Raw genomic sequence first — 17494 nt, 5'->3', positions numbered from 1 at the left:
ACAGATATGTTCAGCTTGTGGAACCTCAGGTGTTGACAAACTTATAACCTTTGAGAAGGTCAAGCATAAATGTCATAGGGTTATCCATTTGGAAAGAAAATAAAACATGCTTGCAGTTGAATTCGCAACCGCAATGTGAAGCGCCACTCTACACAAACAAGCCATACATACCATGGAAAATATTCCAATTGGACTATCAACTGCTTTTGGATTATTTACACTTCACGGCATGAAAGGTTATCAGCGCAGAGAAAGGGCAGCGTGCATAGTCCAGAGCTACGTGGCCATGACGAATGATTTATCTCAAGCACTGCCAGCAGTGATGGACAATGAGTCTATGACTACGTCAGAAGAACAAAAAAAGAATTTCTTTGTTATAGAGGGGTTTCCGTACCTATTTTGGGTATCTTCAACCTCAGCACAGGTAAATAGTTGGAACCCCTACCAGGAGAACAAAGAACAAAGAAGCGGCTCATTGCTGAAACAGGGATCTGAACTCTTACAATTAAAGCTGTTAGTTGGGTGTTTGTTTCATGTTTCAGGAACAGTCTAAAGAAAGAAACTGTGGCGTTGTTGAAGGTGAGGATATTGAAGAACTTATGAACAGAAGCACTCATATAAAGATGTATAATAATCACTTCAACGTTCTTGTTCAAATAGCATATACAACAAGAAATAAAGAATATCATATCATATGTGAAGCTCAGTTTCTCGCAAAATGGAACGATCTATGTACAATTACACTTCAATTCCACAATACCAATATCAGCAACCTCAACACACAATGCAGACTGTCAACCCAGCTTTGTTGACTCAACAAGCATCCTACGCTCCCTCATACACTGGTAGACCTTCAAACCCTATCACTGCATCCAGTTACAATAGACAAACTCAAAACAATACACCTTCACCATCGCCATACTCAAGTATGGGGCGACAAGAAATATGGATGGGAAGCGTGAGCTTCACGGATCGCTTCACTAGAGACAGTATGGGTTATGGTCGAGCAACACCAGACGTAACCTTAACTTATGAGTCTGAACCTTTGGAACCTCTTTTTGGAAGAGCGCAGCCTTTGCCGCAACTACCTCCTCCAGATATCAGCAACCCACTGCGCGCTCAAGACAGAGACAGAGGAGACAAGACGTGGTCTCGCAAGCAACTACATTCAGGATATATTGAAGTGCCCAGAAAGGTCATTCACAACGGAAAGGAGAATATAGTCACCAAGACGGTGTATTTCAACCGAAGGTATGGAGGGTATTGGCACAGTCGACCATAGATGACATTCAGGGATTCTTCAAAGGAGTTATATTCATGGCCGGCATATAGACAACAATCGGGTATAGATCTCATAGAGACATAATTCATAACTCATCTCAGCGATTCGCTGTCTTTTCGTGTCCCTGTACCTCAACGAGGTTGACTTGGTGATCTCTCTGGGCTTCAACGAACGGCTGCTTCTTCCAATGTCGTGCAGGGATACCATTACGAAAGAAGCCGTTTATCTCCTCCATACTGCGGCCTGTAACTTCGCCGACGCAGAAGTATACGTAAGTCAACGTGACGAAGCATAAGCCTGTATATACGAAGCCTGTCTTGGGACCGAGGTTGGCGGAGTAGTAGAGGTATGGTAGGGTGAAGACGGTAGCCCAGACCGTGACCCAGAAAGAAGCGACTGCGACTGCGTAGATTTTGTTTCGGTTTCTTCCAACGGCCATTTCGGAAGCCTAAGTCAAGAGTGTCAGAAAGACAACAAGTGAAATGGCGAAACACTTACAATAGTCCAGCCAAGGGGACCCCAAGCAAAATTAAAGGCTACAATCTCAATAATCACAAAACTGATAATCACTTTCCCTACAGTTTCACTTGGAGTTCCACCGGGAATACCCAAGCATCCTACCACAAAGATAGACACTGTCATAACGCCCGTGGTGATCAGCAAAAGAGGTCGTCGTGGGATCTTGTTGGCCAGCAACACCGCCGCAAGGACGACAAAGACCTGAATGATGAATACAATAAGTGTCATTAGAAACGGGTCTTTGAGACCAATTGCTTTGGAGAAGATGGTGCCGAAGTAGTAAAACCATTGGATTCCGTTGATCTGCTGGGCAATCAGGGCACCTGCGCTGTAGATCACTTTGCGACGTTCAATCGGATCTGTGATTAGTTGAATCCACGCACTTTCGATTTCACTAGAACTTTCTTTTTCGAGATCTTCTTCGATATTTTGCATCACGGGTTTGGCGTCGTAGTGCTTGTCTTCATGGTGAAGTAAGCGGAGAGAACGCATCGCTTTGTCATGACGACCACGACGGAGCAACCAACGCGGCGATTCTGGAAGCCATGTAATTCCGAAAAATAGAATCAATGGGAAGATAAGCTGAAATCCAATTGGAAATCGATATGCAAAGCTCGTGTCGTTGTGAATAACACTCCTGTTGATACCAGCAGCGATGATCTGTGAGATAGACAAAACAAGCTGCCAGCACATAAGAAGGGGACTTCTCAAAGACTCCGGCGCTATTTCCTACAAGTAATCACACGATCAATAAGAAGACTCTCACATAATCAATCGGAGACTTTAGAAAACCTACTCCCATGTACAAAGGCGAAGTTACCGAAAAGGTTCCCACCCCAAACCCGGATACGGCTCTACCGGCGGTGATAAGAGCACGACTCGAAGTCGTAGAGAGCTGCATTACAACACCAACGACCACGACAACGGAGCCGGTGAAGAGCGAGCCCTTTCGGCCGAATAGATCGTTTAACGGTGCTGCTAACAACGATCCCACTAACTCGCCCACATTGATCATGCTCGTCATGACAGCTAGATTCTGGGGAGAGATGTGGAATTCGCCATCATCACCCCGCGTTCCAAAGTCGCGAACAAAGACATCTTGACAGTCAGCTATATGAGGACACTTCTACGCTGAAAGACCTACCGAGAGTCGAAACTCCGGTAAAGTATACGCCCTCGTAGCCGTACAGACAAGCCCCGAGGGCAGCGAAGCCGCAGCACAGCCAGACGTAGGGATACTTGACGATGCTTTTCGGCATGTTTCTTTTCTCTCCGCGGACGGATGGCCGCGCGTTAAGTTACAGGGCTGAAAGGGAGGGGGGAGGGAGGTTTGACCCTTTCCTTTTCTTCAACGGCAACGGCTTCTGGGTCTAGCTCTGTTTTGGAATAAGATATGGTATGGGGAAGAAGTTATCGGTGATACCGTGCAAGTGGATACGATGATATTAAAACAGTTGATGGATCATGGAAGTTCAGCTGCGAGCTCCAGTTAACGTTACAGCAATGACAAGGCTCAGGGTACAGGGCCAAGCCTCAGAGTGAGGAGTGGTATCACGAGTTGCTCACTCACGCACTCAGTAACTTCCCATCTTCAAGCCCCCTTTTCTCTCCTCCAACAGACCCATTGCTTCTGGAACCTCGCTCCGAGCTCGCTTAGAAGAGCTTCTCCCAAGTGCCCCAAACGATTGGGCTCAGATGGAAACCCAAGCTAACCCGTCAAAAGTCAGGATCATCGAAATAAAGTTTCACCCGAGTCATGAAGCTTTACCTCTTGAGGAAGCGCCGCGCCATCTTGATGCCGGGGCTTTTCTCAAAAGGGACCATTCGGGAAACGTGGGTGCGAAAAAAACAGGAGCACGGTTGCATTATGTGATTATCATTCTTTTTTTAAACTCACAGACTCATTCCATCTCACTCTTTGTTCACTTCCCACTTCCTTGCGAGGAAGACGCCTGGACCATCAGGTCCGTCGATGGAGTCTTGAAGAAAAAGCTTCGACCATTCGGCTACTGTAGTGTAGGTAGTTGAGCTATCACTCCCTAACCTAAGGTATCATTGGATTGAGAACGCCAAGAAAGGTTGTCTCCGAAATGGATATAATTAGACGTTGCTTCACTTTATTTCGTTCGCAGTCAACTAACAGACAGCTTCAACCTGGATGACCACCACCACCACCACCAAATACAGCACAGTACTCTGCTTCACACTCTCTCAACACCACGATTATGCGATCAATACTCCCTGTTCCAACCCCACCACCCGAATCATGTCCCTACTCTCGCGAATCAAACTACCAAGCTTCCGCCGATGTCATTCCTCTGCTCATTGATGATACATACCACGTCTTTCACCTCAGCACCCCGCCAGCCACAAAGCACCACCCAGAGCGTCTAAGAGCAACATGGTCGCGACTCCGATCAACAAATCTTATCGAATGGGAGCGTGATCCAGAGCCTGTCTTGTCACCTGGTGAGTCAAGCTCTGATCCAGATGCCGATGGTGCTTGGACTGGGTGCACGGTGCTTGACTTGGACCAAAACATGAACATCTTTTACACGGGGTATAATTTGTCGCAAAATGGTCGACAGACGATACTTCGTGCCAAAGCAAAAGATCTTCATGGTGCGAGGTTTGAGAAAGACGCAACACCAGTCACAATTCATCCCCAAGGACTCGATAAGTATGAGGACATTGACTTTCGAGATCCCTTTGTCTTTTATAACCGCGCCGAAGGTCGATATTGGATGCTTGTAGCTACTCGACTGGCCAATGGCCCGTATTGGAGTCGCGGATGCATCGCATTGTTAACATCCCCGGATCTCGAGGCCTGGACCGTTGCGCCTGAACCTCTATACGCCCCCAACGACGTCTTCTGTCCCGAATGTCCAGAGATCTTCACACTGCCCAACGGAAAGTGGTATCTTGTGTACTCGCGCTTCCACGCTCCCAATGCAGGAACAGTATATCGCATCGCTGACGCACCATACGGACCATTCCGCGTGCCAAGGGATGGATCTCATGGCCGACTCGACGGGCGCCGTTGGTACGCAGCCAAGTCATGCCCTAAAGCGGGAGATCCCGACAAGAGAATCACCTTTGGCTGGATTGGAGACTACGCGGACGATGAGAAGAAGTGGCTTTGGGGAGGTGATCTTGGTGTCACTAGAGTTATGTGGGCGGACACAAACGCCTGCCTGCGCATTGATGCTTCTCAAGAGTTTAGAAGTTACATATGGCGATGCTCCAAGCCTGTTTCGCCTAGCAATGCTGCTCCAAGCTTATATCTCTGCTCCCTCGGCACAACAGCGACTCATTTCCCTGAGCTGGGCTCTGCGGAGTGGAAGAAGGATCTCATGGTAGACTTCAAAGTCGCAGCTTGTGATGCCCATACTTTTGGCGTCATGCTTCAGACCGACAGCTCAGGTAAAGGTCATCGTCTCCAGTTCAACTCGCAGGGAAACGGCTTCTTCTCCGTCGCCCTCATGACCGACTTTCCACCCCTCGACGATTTCTGGGCAGATCAGTACCGTATTTATATCCCCCGACCTGTCGACGGTCCCGAATTAGTACGACACGATAACGTCAGTCTCGTCGATGGAGTCTTCCTCTTTTTGAGGGGTCAGCTCGTCGAGGTATTCTGCGGAGGACGAGCGCTGAGTTTCCGACTACCTATACCGCCCAACTGGGCAAGCGGCGAGCGTGACGGTGTGCGCAGGTTGGGATGGTTTGTGGAAGATGGTATGGTTGATTTAGTTGATATTAATATGCGGCATTCGAGGGGTTGCAAGGACAGCTCAGTTGAGTCTGACAATGGCCTCGAAGATGCTGACTAATTTCTTCTATTAACCTTTCCGCCGCATTCCTCCCATTTGCGGCCCCTTCATCCAAGATCTCTCTGCGGCATCATAGGATTTGGTTGAATGACCAAACCGCTGAGAAGATCATAAGGCCCCGACGCGCCCGCAGCGAGGTCCCAGTCGCCGAAATCAGTATATTCATAAACATCAGCACCATAATTGCCCATCATGGGGCTAACTTTATCATTAAGCGGCTCATTCAAATTTACCGCAAGAGAATGCTCCAGGCCGCGCAATATAGCCCCCTCCAGTCGATTAACTGCATATTGCATCGGTTGGTGGCTTTTGCTCATCATGCGAAGGTTCCAAAGATACGAGTTCAGGGTTTCCTGCCAGAAATGTCGCTCCTGCGATGATAACGAAGTGACGAGAAGTAATGTGGTGAAGGAGCCGAGGAGCGAGAAGAGGTAGGGTGACGTGAAGTACCAAAACGCCTCGAGATGGTCAGGTCGCAAGCTTATAACAAAAGATATGGCGCTCTGAGCTGTCTGAAGCGCAATCTGTCGAATGCTGGAGAGGACTCGATCGTCCGAACACCGCGGTGGGAGTGCTGTAGAGCGTATTAAGCGGCGCAGCAGGGTCATTACGACGCCGTAGTAGGAGAAGTGCAGATATCCGTGGAAGCACAGTTTGCGCTGGTAAATAACGTTCATCTGCAGTGTCGGCGGAATGCTATGGTACCAATTCGTCAACATCTCGAACAGCGGCCGGGCTTTTTCCCAGAGAATAATGGTATCTTGCTCACGACAGGTCCGCGCTGTGTAAAAGTTGGAGTAGACAACGGATAGAATCTGCGTCAACCGCACCATCTGTATAAACTGCGTCATGCCAGTCGCAGCAATAGATCTCCGGTCATCATCAGAGCCAGATACAGAAACAGAACTAGAAACCGATCCAGAAGCGGACACCGAAGCTGCGTGGCCTTCGCTGTCGAAATCAGAAAAATCGCCCGGTGTAAGATCGCCCACTGTCCAGTCATCGTCGTGAATATGCACAGGACGTCCGTAAGCCAATGCCGTCCAGCGATCCTGCATGAATAGCGCCCAGCTGAGCCGCTTGCGAACATTGCGCTCCCATTGCGGAATAGTCCAGTTGCTCGCATCAAGGTGAAGCCCAAGACATTGGCCGATCGCAAGCGCCTGGCAGGTCAGGCCCCATTGGAACGTGTGGTCCGGGTTGAGGGGGTCCTCGGGCTGGCACTGCAGCAGAAGGAGGGCGGCCTGGATGGAACTGAGCTTTGGGCGGTGATAAGATGCCGGTATGGCAGACCGTAGCATCCTGCGGAGGAGGGCGGCGTCAGGGGGGTTTCTGATGGAGAGCTCAGGGTCGTAGGTCCACCAGCGAATGGCGGATAGATAGATGGCTCCGAGGAGGGCGGCGGGAATCCGTCGGTATGACTGGCTGTAGGCAAGGGTAAAGGGGTCCTTGGAGAGGATGGGATAGCAAGGTTGGACGTGTCTCCAGAAGAGCTCAACGAGACTTGGGCCGTGAGGACGAACACAACTCTCGATGGCGTCGACCTGAGAAAATGTCGGATCGCCTTCAACTGCTTTTTCGTCACGAGCCATGTGAAATGTCAAGGGATACTCCTGACCGTCATCTCTCTCCAGCACGCGTCGAATAGCATGTGTGTCGAGACTAAACTCGTGAGTCTGAGGATCGTAGGGTCGATGTCGCATTAGTATAGGTTCCATATCGCTCCCAAGACCATAAAGCTCTGCAAACCGCGTAGACGAGCATCCCATAGTGCGATCCAGGGGACCAAGCTCAGGGACCATGACAGAGGGCGGAGCGAGAGGAATGCCGCTATCAGCAGAAGCTCGGGTTTCAGCAGGAGATAAAAATGCCTGGACCGAGGGGACGGAGTGAACAGATTGGACATCGTCTCGCGACGCTTTCCGGCTCTGGCTCATGCTCCGCGCTGACGTTTGGCTCTGGTCCTCATGACCGACATCGTCCTGCGGCTGTTGCAGGGAGATTGTATTTGAGTTTGGACCGGTAACACCACTACTGCCACTACCGCTGGCGACCTGTCGCTCCGGAGGATCATGCTGAAAGGTACACGGCGTAGCTCTCAGCTGGCAGTGGACGCAGTCACCGTCGCCGTCCTTTGTAACGCAGCGAGTCTTGCGCTTCCGACAGGCATCACAGGGACGAAGACTGCGACGCTGTCGCTTGCGAGCGTTGTTCTGATAGTCCTGGGGTGTGATGATTTCCATTTGTCGAGGAAGAAGGGCGGAGTTCTGCCATGTCCTGTTGGAGAGAAGCTGAGAAGCAAAGGTGAAGTGAAGTAAAGTGAAGTGGTGTAAGTTGTAAGTAAGCTTCTCTCTCGGTCTTAAGAACCTAGAATCCACTCCCCGCTTGTACTTATTTCCCTGTCGTGTCCGTGTCTCAAGCTATTGCAGAGGTCTTGGGTCTTGGTATGGTCTTACGCAAGGCAAGAAAAAAAAGAGGATTACATATACAACAAACAAGATCGATCGATAGGTAGAGAAAAAATAACACACAACTACCGATCTTCGACCCTGCTTACTCGGCTCTTGGCCCTCGAACAAGCTCTCTTGGCATGAGGCTGTGTCGATAGACGAGTGACACTGAGCCCTACTGACAAAGTTGTATGTACAGTGAACTCGGCTCTAACGGTTTTGTTCTCTTTGGTGCGAGGAAGATAGGATGGTGGTGGTGATGATCGTTTAATACAAGACAAGACAAGTTCGTCAGCCTCAAAGTCAAGTTTCAGCTCAGGATCAGGGTTTCTTGGGATTTCTGACACAGACACCGCTGAATCAGCTCTTTCTCTCAGTGTTTCCTTTTTCTCTTGTTTATTACTTTTACGGTATCTTCAGTGGCTTTTTTTTTTTGTTTCATTGAATGGCTTTTGGCTGCCACGCGCCATTTTAAGCAGATGACGGTGGAGGCTGGGCTGAAGGAAAATAGGTTGGTCACGGTCACGGCCACTTCGCTCGTGTTGTATCCCTGTCTGCAAGGTTCAAACGGGACAACCTGGGTTGAGCTGTCGCCTGGGCTGCGTGTCTCTCCCGTGCAGAAGCAAGTCCCCAGTTGCCATCTGCAGCAAATAAAATAGAGTTGGGCCCGTCTTTCTGGCCCATGTAACGCCCTCCCTGTGGCTGCACACTAAAAAGGGATCAAGACAAAAGACAAGACGCCATGGCATGGAACCTGGCGTTGCTCCTCGTACCAAGAAACAAGACCGGCGCCGTCTCCATTCTCTAGCATTCGGTGGAACTCAGAAACTGACTTTTTGCCCTTTGTGTGCACCGGTTCCGTGGGCTCGGGAGTTGGGGTATGCCAATGGTCTTCTAGTGGTGGTGAGTGGTAGTGAGAGTCTAAGAGGGGGGGGGGGGGACGCCTGTGCCGTTGGCGCCGAGTCTTGGCAAGAGGGCGACCCTGAAATTCTGATTTGATTACTTTACTTGGCTTTTGATGACGTAGAGTAAAGGATTCCCTTTGGTCCCTTTCGGATTCAACCGTCATGACCTCATTCTCCCAGAGCCTCTCAAGCCTCTCTCTATCAACATCTCAATGTCAGATTCGCACTGTAGACGATGAATAGAATCTCGGACAAAAACCTAGAAAGAGTTGTATTGCCAAGATCTACATCAATTCGCTTCTCAACCAACAATCGTGGTCTATGCGTGGCTTATGTAGTATCATGCCAAGAACCTGCATCAGCACGAATGGGCCAAGCTATAACAAGAAATTCAAAAAGAGAAATTCAAATCTTGCAGATCATTTTTCCCTCATTAGCAATCATCCAATTGTTACTGAACCATTGACTGCACATCAGAGGGCTTATCTCGACCCTGGGGCCTGGGAACTGGTATGCAACCAAACCTAAACCTAAACCGCAAATATTGTTGCAATACCCATACTCCCAACAACGCTATTTCCACAAGCCCTTTTTTCTGTCCCTAATTAATTGAAACTAGAACCAGCAACTTGAACTCACGCCATTCTGACATTTAACGCTTATCCTTTTCCATGCCAGTTTCTTTTGAAACAAGTTCTACTACCCAGTCTAGACCAACCTCAGACCATTCGGCCCAAGCTTGACTAGGTCAGACCTTGGAGTGCAGCACACTCAATCGGCATGTGTTTGATTAGTTCCCTTGGAGCAGCCTCTACAATGTGCAGAAAGGGTCACGTACTCCATCTTCAGGGTTGCAATTGCCATGGTGGCGTTTCGATTGCCCCCAACTCCCGGCTTAGGGATGGATTCCTTGTCGATTCTTTCGAAGATCATTGAGGTTGCGGTCGATGAGTGTAGCAAGTGCGGACTCACAGTGATCACAGCTGAACGACAGAAGCAACTCCAGCCACCGTCATCACGCAGTTGCATCGGCCAGTGATGCTAAGGAACACCCGCTTCGATAGCTCACTGGCCAAGCCCTCATGAAGATCAATGCAACAACATTTCAATGAGCAAATAGTGATTCTCCTTTCATATTCCTACCCACATCCCCGTTGAAAATCACCTCAGCGAATCGGTATCATCCCAGCTGCCGGTATGTTGATCCAACTTCAAAAGAACCCTCTTCACTAGCCTCATCAAGTTAGGGAGAAGCCGTTTGGTCAGAAATACATGTGCAACGCCTCCGGGGGACCTGTGGTCGAAGGAAGAGTGCAGCCTCTCGGGTGCCTTTCTCCCGTTTTTCTTAACAGCTTGCGCGCCGTTCCGTGGTAATCTGCGGCTGAGGGGCTCGTGATCACCGTCGCTCGGACGTTTGGTTATTTCAACTAATCCTGCAGCATGGCTGAGGCGCCGTCTTGGCTCGAGGACAGGGACATAAGTGGTTTTTGGAACGGGTAACTTGCTAACGGTTCTTGGTGTAAGCCTATCTCTTGGCAGGCGAAATGAATTCATTCCATGTGATCACTTCGTTGTGAAGTTTGCTGTCAAAGAGCTATCTTGAAGTTCGTATTCTTGGATTTGCTCTTGAATACCGACTATTTTAGATCTCCCACTTAGCTAGTTTACTAGATATGTGTCTTGAACCATAAGTACACGGTCCTTCGGGGCTATAGATGCAATATTGGACATTTTGACTTCTTTGACATGCCTTAGGACTCTGTGTACTTTAGGCAACAAGGAGTATGCCCGCTTGAAATTTCGGTGATATTCCGCTGTTTTGAAACCTCGGCACTACTTTTGAGTTCCAGTGTCAAGACTTCCGTTTCCATTCATAAACTTCTCAACAGTCAACAGTAACAAGTGCTTTCCATCATGAGGATAATCTCCACGAAGTTGCCGATTAGCGGACGATGAACAGGGGTACTCTACTAAATCGTCGACCACAAGAGGCCTCCTTCTTATTAATAGAGCTCGGGAATAAGTGATCGACTAACTGACGTGGAGATCTTTACAATAGTGTCAAGTTCTCGATGATCTTTTCAAAGGATTATGGTACCTACACACGACCCCCTGATGCTGTTGGAGCTGGTATAGGGTAAGCATCTTCTGGGATTGACGGTGTTCAGCCACAACTTCACTAACACTCTACGCCACCCGCTAACTCACCGAAGCGCACTGGCGGGCTTCTAGCCTAACCGCTCCAACACTACGAAAGCCGACAGATATCGGGAATTCATACGAGTTGCATGAGTTTTGATACGCCTCTTTTTTCTTTTATATCGACCATCGCGAGGTACTGAGTCGTGCAGTTGCGGCGAAAAGCTTTGTTAGTGCCCCAGTTCTTCCTAGACCTCCACTACCTGAGACACCAGCGAAGGATGCTGCCAAATGGATACCAAAGACGATAGCATCAAATATCGGACAAATAACTAGAACCTAGCGTCGATAAACGATGGGCATATTGCTCCGGAGGCCGCCTAAACGGCAAAGCATAGTAATCAACACATCGATCCTCGCACAAGTCAACTCAGCGCATTGACTGGCTTGATCAGCATTTTTACTAGCGATGTTGTGCAGCATAGAGACTAGACCAGAATAGGCATCTCGATATTGAATCCCAGAACGTGACATGGATGGAGGAAAGTGTATCGAGGAGCCATTGGCAAGACATGTTGGGTCGCTGAAATGGGCAATTCAACAGAGGCCCGAAAAGCCTGTGGCGATTAGCACATCCAGTGAGTGATTGTCATGTCCGCGAATGTCGGAGGCGAAGACGGCGTTAGCCATGGGGGGTTTTAAGCTTAAAGACTAAAAACTAAATCGCCCCAGAATATCAAGATGATCAATGATCCACGACGACAAGTCGCATGAGTCAGTTTGTGAAAGAGGAAATGTAACCCACCCGTCATTTATTACATTACAGGGACATTGATCAGCTTAAAGATAACACGGTTGATTGACAGATAATTAGACTTCCTGCTCACGGGCGAGTTACCGCTCCAAAGCCGTTTGACCGGCGCTATAAAGCAAAACCTTGCCCATCAGCATCTGTCGGACAAACCCGCCCAAGATCTATTCTTATCATGGCGAACTCCGTCTTGGCTGATACAGACAATCTCTACACGTTTCTACGCAGTGATAGATAATACGATAGCTACACTATAGCTGACAAGGAAGGAGAAGGAGATTGAGTGAAGATATTCCCTCGGCTGGCCACTCACGTTGCCCACGTGTGTCTTGGCGATCCTGTCTCATGGAACCTTTGCTCGACCCCAAGTCTTTGATCGGCCGGGGCCGTTGTCAAAATAAAGAGGGCGACGGGCCTATTTTCTGATGATGATGAATTGTTCACCTTTTCTTTGTGTGTAGGTCAACATCATGAAGTCGTCAATTACTCTGGGTGCCCTCGCTTTGGCGGGCTTGGTATCTGCTGAGGATGTCCTATATAGCAAGCGACTGAATAAGCGATTCGTCGATGATGATGGACACTATAACATGTGTATGTGATCAATTTGCGTGATGAGTGGTTCAATTGACTGATTCGTGTAGCGTTCTTTCACGTCAACGACGTTCACGCCCATCTCGACGAATTCGCAAAGTCGGGCACTGACTGCGTGGATCCCAAGAAGGGTTGTTTTGGCGGTTACGCGCGCATAAAGCACACAGTCGATGGGCTTCGAAAAGATCACCCCGATAACCTCTGGCTCAACGCAGGCGATGAGTTCCAAGGCACGCTGTTCTACTCGTTCTACGGACCGTCCAAGATTGCTGAGAACCTCAACACCCTGAAGTTCGATGCCATGACGCTTGGTAACCATGAGTGGGATGGCGGTGATGAGGAGCTCGGCGAGTTTCTCCAGAACCTGACGTTCCCCGTCGTCTCATGCAATGTCAAGAGTGAATACGAGGGACTGAACAAGACGATCAAGAATTACCAGATCTTCAAGGAGCATGATCTGGCCGTTATCGGTGTCACCACTGACACCACGCCTGGGATCTCGAGTGTCGGAAACAAGACTACCTTCCTTGACCCCATCACTGAAGTGCAAAAGTCTATCTGGGAGATTCGAAACAAGACTGACATCAACCGCATTGTCGCTCTAACCCACATTGGCTACGATGTCGACAAGGAGCTTGCTGCAAAGACCGAGGGTCTGTCCCTCATCATCGGCGGTCACAGCCACACTCTTCTCGGCGACATGGAAAAGGCAGAGGGCGATTATCCCACGATAGTCAAGGACATCAACGGAGACGAAGTCTTTATTGTCACTGCCTACCGATGGGGCGAATATCTCGGCTCCATCGATCTGACCTTTGACAAGGACGGCAAAGCCCTCGAGTACCACGGCGCTCCTATCCATCTCACCAACCAGACCGAGATGGATAAGGCTCTCAACAAGACTATTAAAGGGTGGCGCAGTCCTTTTGAGAAGTTCGCTGCTGAGGTTGTCGGAAACACGAAGGCTGAACTTGATCAGTCAACGTGTCAAGAGGGAGATTGTCTTCTCGGCCAGGTCATGGCTGACGCAATGCTCGAATACCGTCTTAACCAGAGCCGCAATGACGACGACAAGCCCGCTTTTGCCTTCATCAACGCCGGTGGAGTTCGCGCCACCATCGACGAGGGAAACATTACTCGCGGTGAAGTTCTCACTTCGTTCCCCTTCGGCAACGCAATCGTGGAGCTCACTTTCACTGGCGCTGAGCTCAAGGAAGTCTTCGAGGGTGCAGTAACCGGCGTTAACCAAAAGAACAAGAAGGAAATCACATCATGGTTCCAGGTTTCCAAGGGCCTCAAGATCGAGTATAACCCCGACAACAAGAACGGCTCCAAGCTCGTCAACGCAACCCTCAACGGTGAAGCTTTCGAGGATAAGACAGAGTATCGCGTCGTCACGCTTGATTTCCTTGCTGGAGGCGGTGATAACTTCTTCAGCATCGATGCTAAGAACCTGGCTACCCTTGATTCGCAGGATGAGGTTCTGATTGGGTACCTTGATGCGCATAACCCTCTTGACCCCAAGCTGGAGGAGCGTGTTGTTGAGACGAATGCGACGAGCAGTGAGGATGCTGAGCAGGGTGAGGCGAAGGGTAAGGGCGGAAGTGCAGGAGGAGATGGTAATGCGGCTAGTGGTGTTCACGCCTCGATCTTGAGTGCTGTGTTCGGTGTCGCGATGGTTCTGTTCATGATGTAAATGGTAGAAATGCAATTTGTATATATAGATGACTTACAGTGGACTAATCAATAGTCTTGCAGTAATTTGTTCCAACCGATCAACAGTTGTTTGAAGCTTTGACCTAAGTGTCAGTAATTTCTACCAGATGTAATCACATCAACCTCCAATGTTCAAGTCCTCACCCGCAGGAACGTCTCATAGTTCATCTGCATCTCATCCCCTGGGACCAAATAACCCTCCTCCAGCCAATCCACCTCCCTCCTCTCAAGACGACTTTTCACCACTAACAACATAATAAACACAACGGGAAGCAGGAGCCACAGTACAAGCAGCACGGCAAGAATACACAGGTATACCGGGACGGCGTATTCAGGGTGACCCATGGTCGCGATGAAGAACAATATCTTCTAGTATGGCAGCAACGTCACGGTGGGAAGAGCTGGGGTTTTTGTGCAAATTGGTGAATAGAAACAAGTCCTTTGTTGGACGGCGGTGGGAGGCCAAGTGTTCGGGTGGGAGTGCACATTGTGCGATGGTCACTGCCATGAACAAGAGACACGGCGTTGTCAAAGAGTAACACTATCCAGAATATGACTTGGGAGGACGAACACTTTCTGATGTGACAAGGAGGGCTTTGTCTCTTGCGAGCATGTCACCAAGATGAGTGTAAGATTGGTCAGGTTAAGTTGCTGAAAGACAAGAGATGTGAACAATGGACGTTATTAGGCTAGACTGAAACAAATACATAGAAACAGAACAACCTCATCCTGGCATTTGACATTCATTCATTCATGTATCCACCCATCTTAGTAAGTATAGCGGAAATCGGAAGAAGCGCCCTCCTAGAATATTTGTCAGTGATGTTGTCATGTCAGCACGAGGGGGCTTACTCACATCATGGGCCTCCAACACCTTCTCACCCCGATCAGCCTTGGCATTCTGCCTCTTAAAGTCCAAGTCACAGAGACAGACGAGGATGACAGTGACGAGACAGCAGGCGATGCAAGCCCACATACCAGGCTTGTACCCCGTGAGCTTGTCCTGCTCGCGGAACACCAGGCTGCCCGCAATACCGCCAAAGCCACCAAAGCCAACGAGAGTAGCGCTGCAGAAAGCTCGCTTCCACTGGCCGCGGATGTTGTTGGCCTGGAAGGACATGGCAGTTGGGATGTTGCTGTTGGCACCGGCGGTGACGAGGAAGACACCGAAGTAGCGCACGTTGGCACTCTCGGCCCAGCCCATGATGGGAAGCCCGATGAGGCAGAGAAGCATGTTGAAGAGGATCATGGGGCCTCGGATGTGATACTTGTCGCCGACCCAAGCAGTAGCGAACATGACGATACCAGCAAAGGCATAAGGAGGCGCAACGAGACACTGAGCTGCTCCAACGCTGAAACCCATGTTTCCGACGAGGATGATAGGCAGGGTGTAAGCAAGGGCGTAGCTGATGGTGGTGGTATCGAAGAAGATCATAGCATAGGCCCAAACCTTCCAGTCGGCACCGCCTCGAATGAACTTGCTGAACTGGAAGGGAGGGACCTCAGTGTCGCCACGATCACGGCGGATACGATCGACGACCCACTGACGCTCACGGCTACCGAGGAACGACCATGTCTTGCGCTTGGAATCGGGGAAGTCGACGAGGAGCCAGTATCCAGCAATACCGAGGGCGATGGTGAGAGTACCTTCGATGATGAAAATCCAACGCCAGCCAGTGAGATTCTCGCGACCATTGAGTTGCATGAGCTATAGTATGTGAGTAAGAGTGACGAGTGTATTCGGGGTAAGACGTACACCATAGGCGAGAATACCAGAGAAAGCAGAAGCGACGCAACCAAGGAGATAGAAGACAGAGTATCGCTTTCCAACCTCATCTATGGTCTTTGATTAGTGCTGATTCACTTGAAGCAGTGAAGATACTCACATCGAGTGTACCATGTGCTGAGAAGATAGACACAGCTGGGGAAGAAACCAGCCTCGAAGAAACCAAGAACCGCTCGGAGAGCTGCAAGCTGAGGGAACTTCTTAACGAATCCCATACCAACCATGACAGCACCCCACATCATAGTGATGAGGGCCAGATGAAGACGAGGACCGACTTTGCGGATGAGGACAGTCGACGGTGGCTGAAAGATGACGTAGGGGATGAAGAAGACCAAATTGGCAATATTCTACCACAATCGTCAGTTGGATTTCGACCCCCAGAATAGAGAGAAGAAGACTTACGTATCGGAAGCCAGTGAGTTGGAGCTCGACGCTCATGCCCGCAATGTTGGCAGCACTCATATTGGTTCGGTCCATAAGCGAAACACAATACATAGCACCAACAGTCACGACGAGCCGACGATCAATACGTCGAATGATGCTGCGCTGCTCCTCCTGCGTGAAGCCATGGTCGTGATCGATCTCAGAGCTGACCTTGCTAGGAGCCTGATCGAGATGATTGAACTCGGCCTGCTTCTCGACGCCGTCGTCACCATTGGTTGTTCGATCCATGGTTGCGTTGGTCAAAATCCGAAAGTGGTGATGAAGTCAAGTTTGAGTGGGACGGGGGAGGGGAAAAAAGAGGAGGAGGAGGAAAAGATGAAAAAGAAGTCCTGTTACACAGTTTCCAGGAGGAGAAAAAGTGCTGGGCAGTGGCCCCCTTTTGAGAAGGAGAGGAAAAAGGTGGATTTGGCAGTGCAGGATGGAGAAGATCAGGTTCAGGTTCCACGAAGATGCAAGCTATTCTCTGCTTGTCTTACCCCCGAGTCTTTTGCTGTTTCTCGCTGCTCTTTGTCTCCAGTTTATTTCTGTCATTTCGTCCACGATCATCGCCCTCTTATATATACGCATTTTCTCCTCAAAGGCCCCCCTCCCCCTTCCATGGGGTCATACATCTCGATATCGAACCAATCCCACCGAACCTCGGGTGGCGGTCAATGCCAAGCAGAGTCACATAAAGAGCCCAAACGTTTACACACCCCTTGGGCTTGGCCTTAGCCTTTGGGAACACCATAGAATTAGAGCTCGCTCGACTCGTTTACTATCCAACACGCCAGCTTCCCCCGCAAGATCTACCGTCGCTTGCTCCACCAGAATCTGGGGTGTGGACATGGGAGACAAGTTTGCGGGGTAGGTAGGCTGGGTATTGCGGTAACGTCCGTCACCCAAAGACTGGCCACCCCCACAGACCGGCCACCTCACTTTTAACCCAGCCACCCAATTTATATATACTTTAAACAGTCACAACTCTACCAATTTAATTCCAATTAATTTCAAACTAACGCCAATCAATTCAGAATGC

At 49.6% G+C, this 17494-nt stretch overlaps 6 protein-coding genes across 9 annotated transcripts; 3 read left to right on the top strand and 3 right to left on the bottom strand.

Annotated features, from left to right (window-relative positions):
- Positions 1 to 784: 784 nt before the first annotated feature.
- On the top strand, positions 785 to 1282 carry FOIG_06459 (uncharacterized protein; the record flags this gene model as incomplete). Its single annotated transcript, XM_031205537.1, has 1 exon — positions 785 to 1282. One exon carries the CDS (start codon positions 785 to 787, stop codon positions 1280 to 1282), a length of 498 nt encoding a protein of 165 aa, XP_031064261.1.
- On the bottom strand, positions 1223 to 3492 carry FOIG_06458 (uncharacterized protein). 4 transcript variants are annotated; one of them, XM_031205533.1, is made up of 4 exons: positions 2946 to 3492; positions 2598 to 2899; positions 1781 to 2530; positions 1223 to 1730 (listed from the first exon to the last, which is right to left on the bottom strand). In XM_031205533.1, exons 1-4 carry the CDS (start codon positions 3058 to 3060, stop codon positions 1380 to 1382), a joined length of 1518 nt encoding a protein of 505 aa, XP_031064257.1. In that variant the 5' UTR covers positions 3061 to 3492; the 3' UTR covers positions 1223 to 1379. The 4 variants fall into 4 exon arrangements, with proteins under 4 accessions (XP_031064257.1, XP_031064260.1, XP_031064258.1 ...); XM_031205536.1 differs by having other exon boundaries at positions 1781 to 2523; XM_031205534.1 differs by having other exon boundaries at positions 2598 to 3492.
- FOIG_06457 (uncharacterized protein) lies at positions 3332 to 7418 on the top strand. Its single transcript, XM_031205532.1, has one exon. It carries the CDS (start codon positions 4027 to 4029, stop codon positions 5632 to 5634), a length of 1608 nt encoding a protein of 535 aa, XP_031064256.1. The 5' UTR covers positions 3332 to 4026; the 3' UTR covers positions 5635 to 7418.
- On the bottom strand, positions 3779 to 8566 carry FOIG_06456 (uncharacterized protein). Its single transcript, XM_031205531.1, has one exon. The coding sequence runs from the start codon at positions 7875 to 7877 to the stop codon at positions 5682 to 5684; it is 2196 nt and encodes a 731-aa protein (XP_031064255.1). The 5' UTR covers positions 7878 to 8566; the 3' UTR covers positions 3779 to 5681.
- A 3329-nt stretch (positions 8567 to 11895) lies between these two features.
- On the top strand, positions 11896 to 14431 carry FOIG_06455 (5'-nucleotidase). The gene is made up of 2 exons (XM_031205530.1): positions 11896 to 12530; positions 12581 to 14431. The coding sequence occupies exons 1-2, from the start codon at positions 12410 to 12412 to the stop codon at positions 14224 to 14226; spliced, it is 1767 nt and encodes a 588-aa protein (XP_031064254.1). The 5' UTR covers positions 11896 to 12409; the 3' UTR covers positions 14227 to 14431.
- Positions 14432 to 14883: 452 nt separating this feature from the next.
- On the bottom strand, positions 14884 to 17079 carry FOIG_06454 (uncharacterized protein). Its single transcript, XM_031205529.1, has 5 exons — positions 16435 to 17079; positions 16133 to 16379; positions 16003 to 16082; positions 15103 to 15954; positions 14884 to 15050 (listed from the first exon to the last, which is right to left on the bottom strand). The coding sequence occupies exons 1-5, from the start codon at positions 16702 to 16704 to the stop codon at positions 15015 to 15017; spliced, it is 1485 nt and encodes a 494-aa protein (XP_031064253.1). The 5' UTR covers positions 16705 to 17079; the 3' UTR covers positions 14884 to 15014.
- Positions 17080 to 17494: the final 415 nt, after the last annotated feature.

Source organism: Fusarium odoratissimum (assembly GCF_000260195.1).
Source record: "Fusarium odoratissimum NRRL 54006 unplaced genomic scaffold supercont1.9, whole genome shotgun sequence".
NCBI classification, from domain to species: domain Eukaryota; kingdom Fungi; phylum Ascomycota; class Sordariomycetes; order Hypocreales; family Nectriaceae; genus Fusarium; species Fusarium odoratissimum.
The sequence above is the reverse complement of the archived record's forward strand: the minus strand, read 5'-3'. Positions and strand labels throughout refer to the sequence as shown.

Excerpts from the sequence above, each read along its gene's own strand:
- FOIG_06455 (XM_031205530.1), top strand. The coding sequence starts at position 12,410 with ATGAAGTCGTCAATTACTCTGGGTGCCCTCGCTTTGGCGGGCTTGGTA. Across the intron at positions 12,531-12,580 it reads TGATGGACACTATAACATGT|CGTTCTTTCACGTCAACGAC; the intron begins GTATGTGATCAA and ends TGATTCGTGTAG.
- FOIG_06457 (XM_031205532.1), top strand. The coding sequence starts at position 4,027 with ATGCGATCAATACTCCCTGTTCCAACCCCACCACCCGAATCATGTCCC.
- FOIG_06454 (XM_031205529.1), bottom strand. The coding sequence starts at position 16,704 with ATGGATCGAACAACCAATGGTGACGACGGCGTCGAGAAGCAGGCCGAG. Across the intron at positions 15,955-16,002 it reads CTGGTATTCTCGCCTATGGT|CTCATGCAACTCAATGGTCG; the intron begins GTACGTCTTACC and ends CACATACTATAG. Across the intron at positions 15,051-15,102 it reads AGGTGTTGGAGGCCCATGAT|GAGGGCGCTTCTTCCGATTT; the intron begins GTGAGTAAGCCC and ends CAAATATTCTAG.
- FOIG_06458 (XM_031205533.1), bottom strand. The coding sequence starts at position 3,060 with ATGCCGAAAAGCATCGTCAAGTATCCCTACGTCTGGCTGTGCTGCGGC. Across the intron at positions 2,531-2,597 it reads CTTCGCCTTTGTACATGGGA|GAAATAGCGCCGGAGTCTTT; the intron begins GTAGGTTTTCTA and ends GATTACTTGTAG. Across the intron at positions 1,731-1,780 it reads GTCCCCTTGGCTGGACTATT|GCTTCCGAAATGGCCGTTGG; the intron begins GTAAGTGTTTCG and ends CTCTTGACTTAG.
- FOIG_06456 (XM_031205531.1), bottom strand. The coding sequence starts at position 7,877 with ATGGAAATCATCACACCCCAGGACTATCAGAACAACGCTCGCAAGCGA.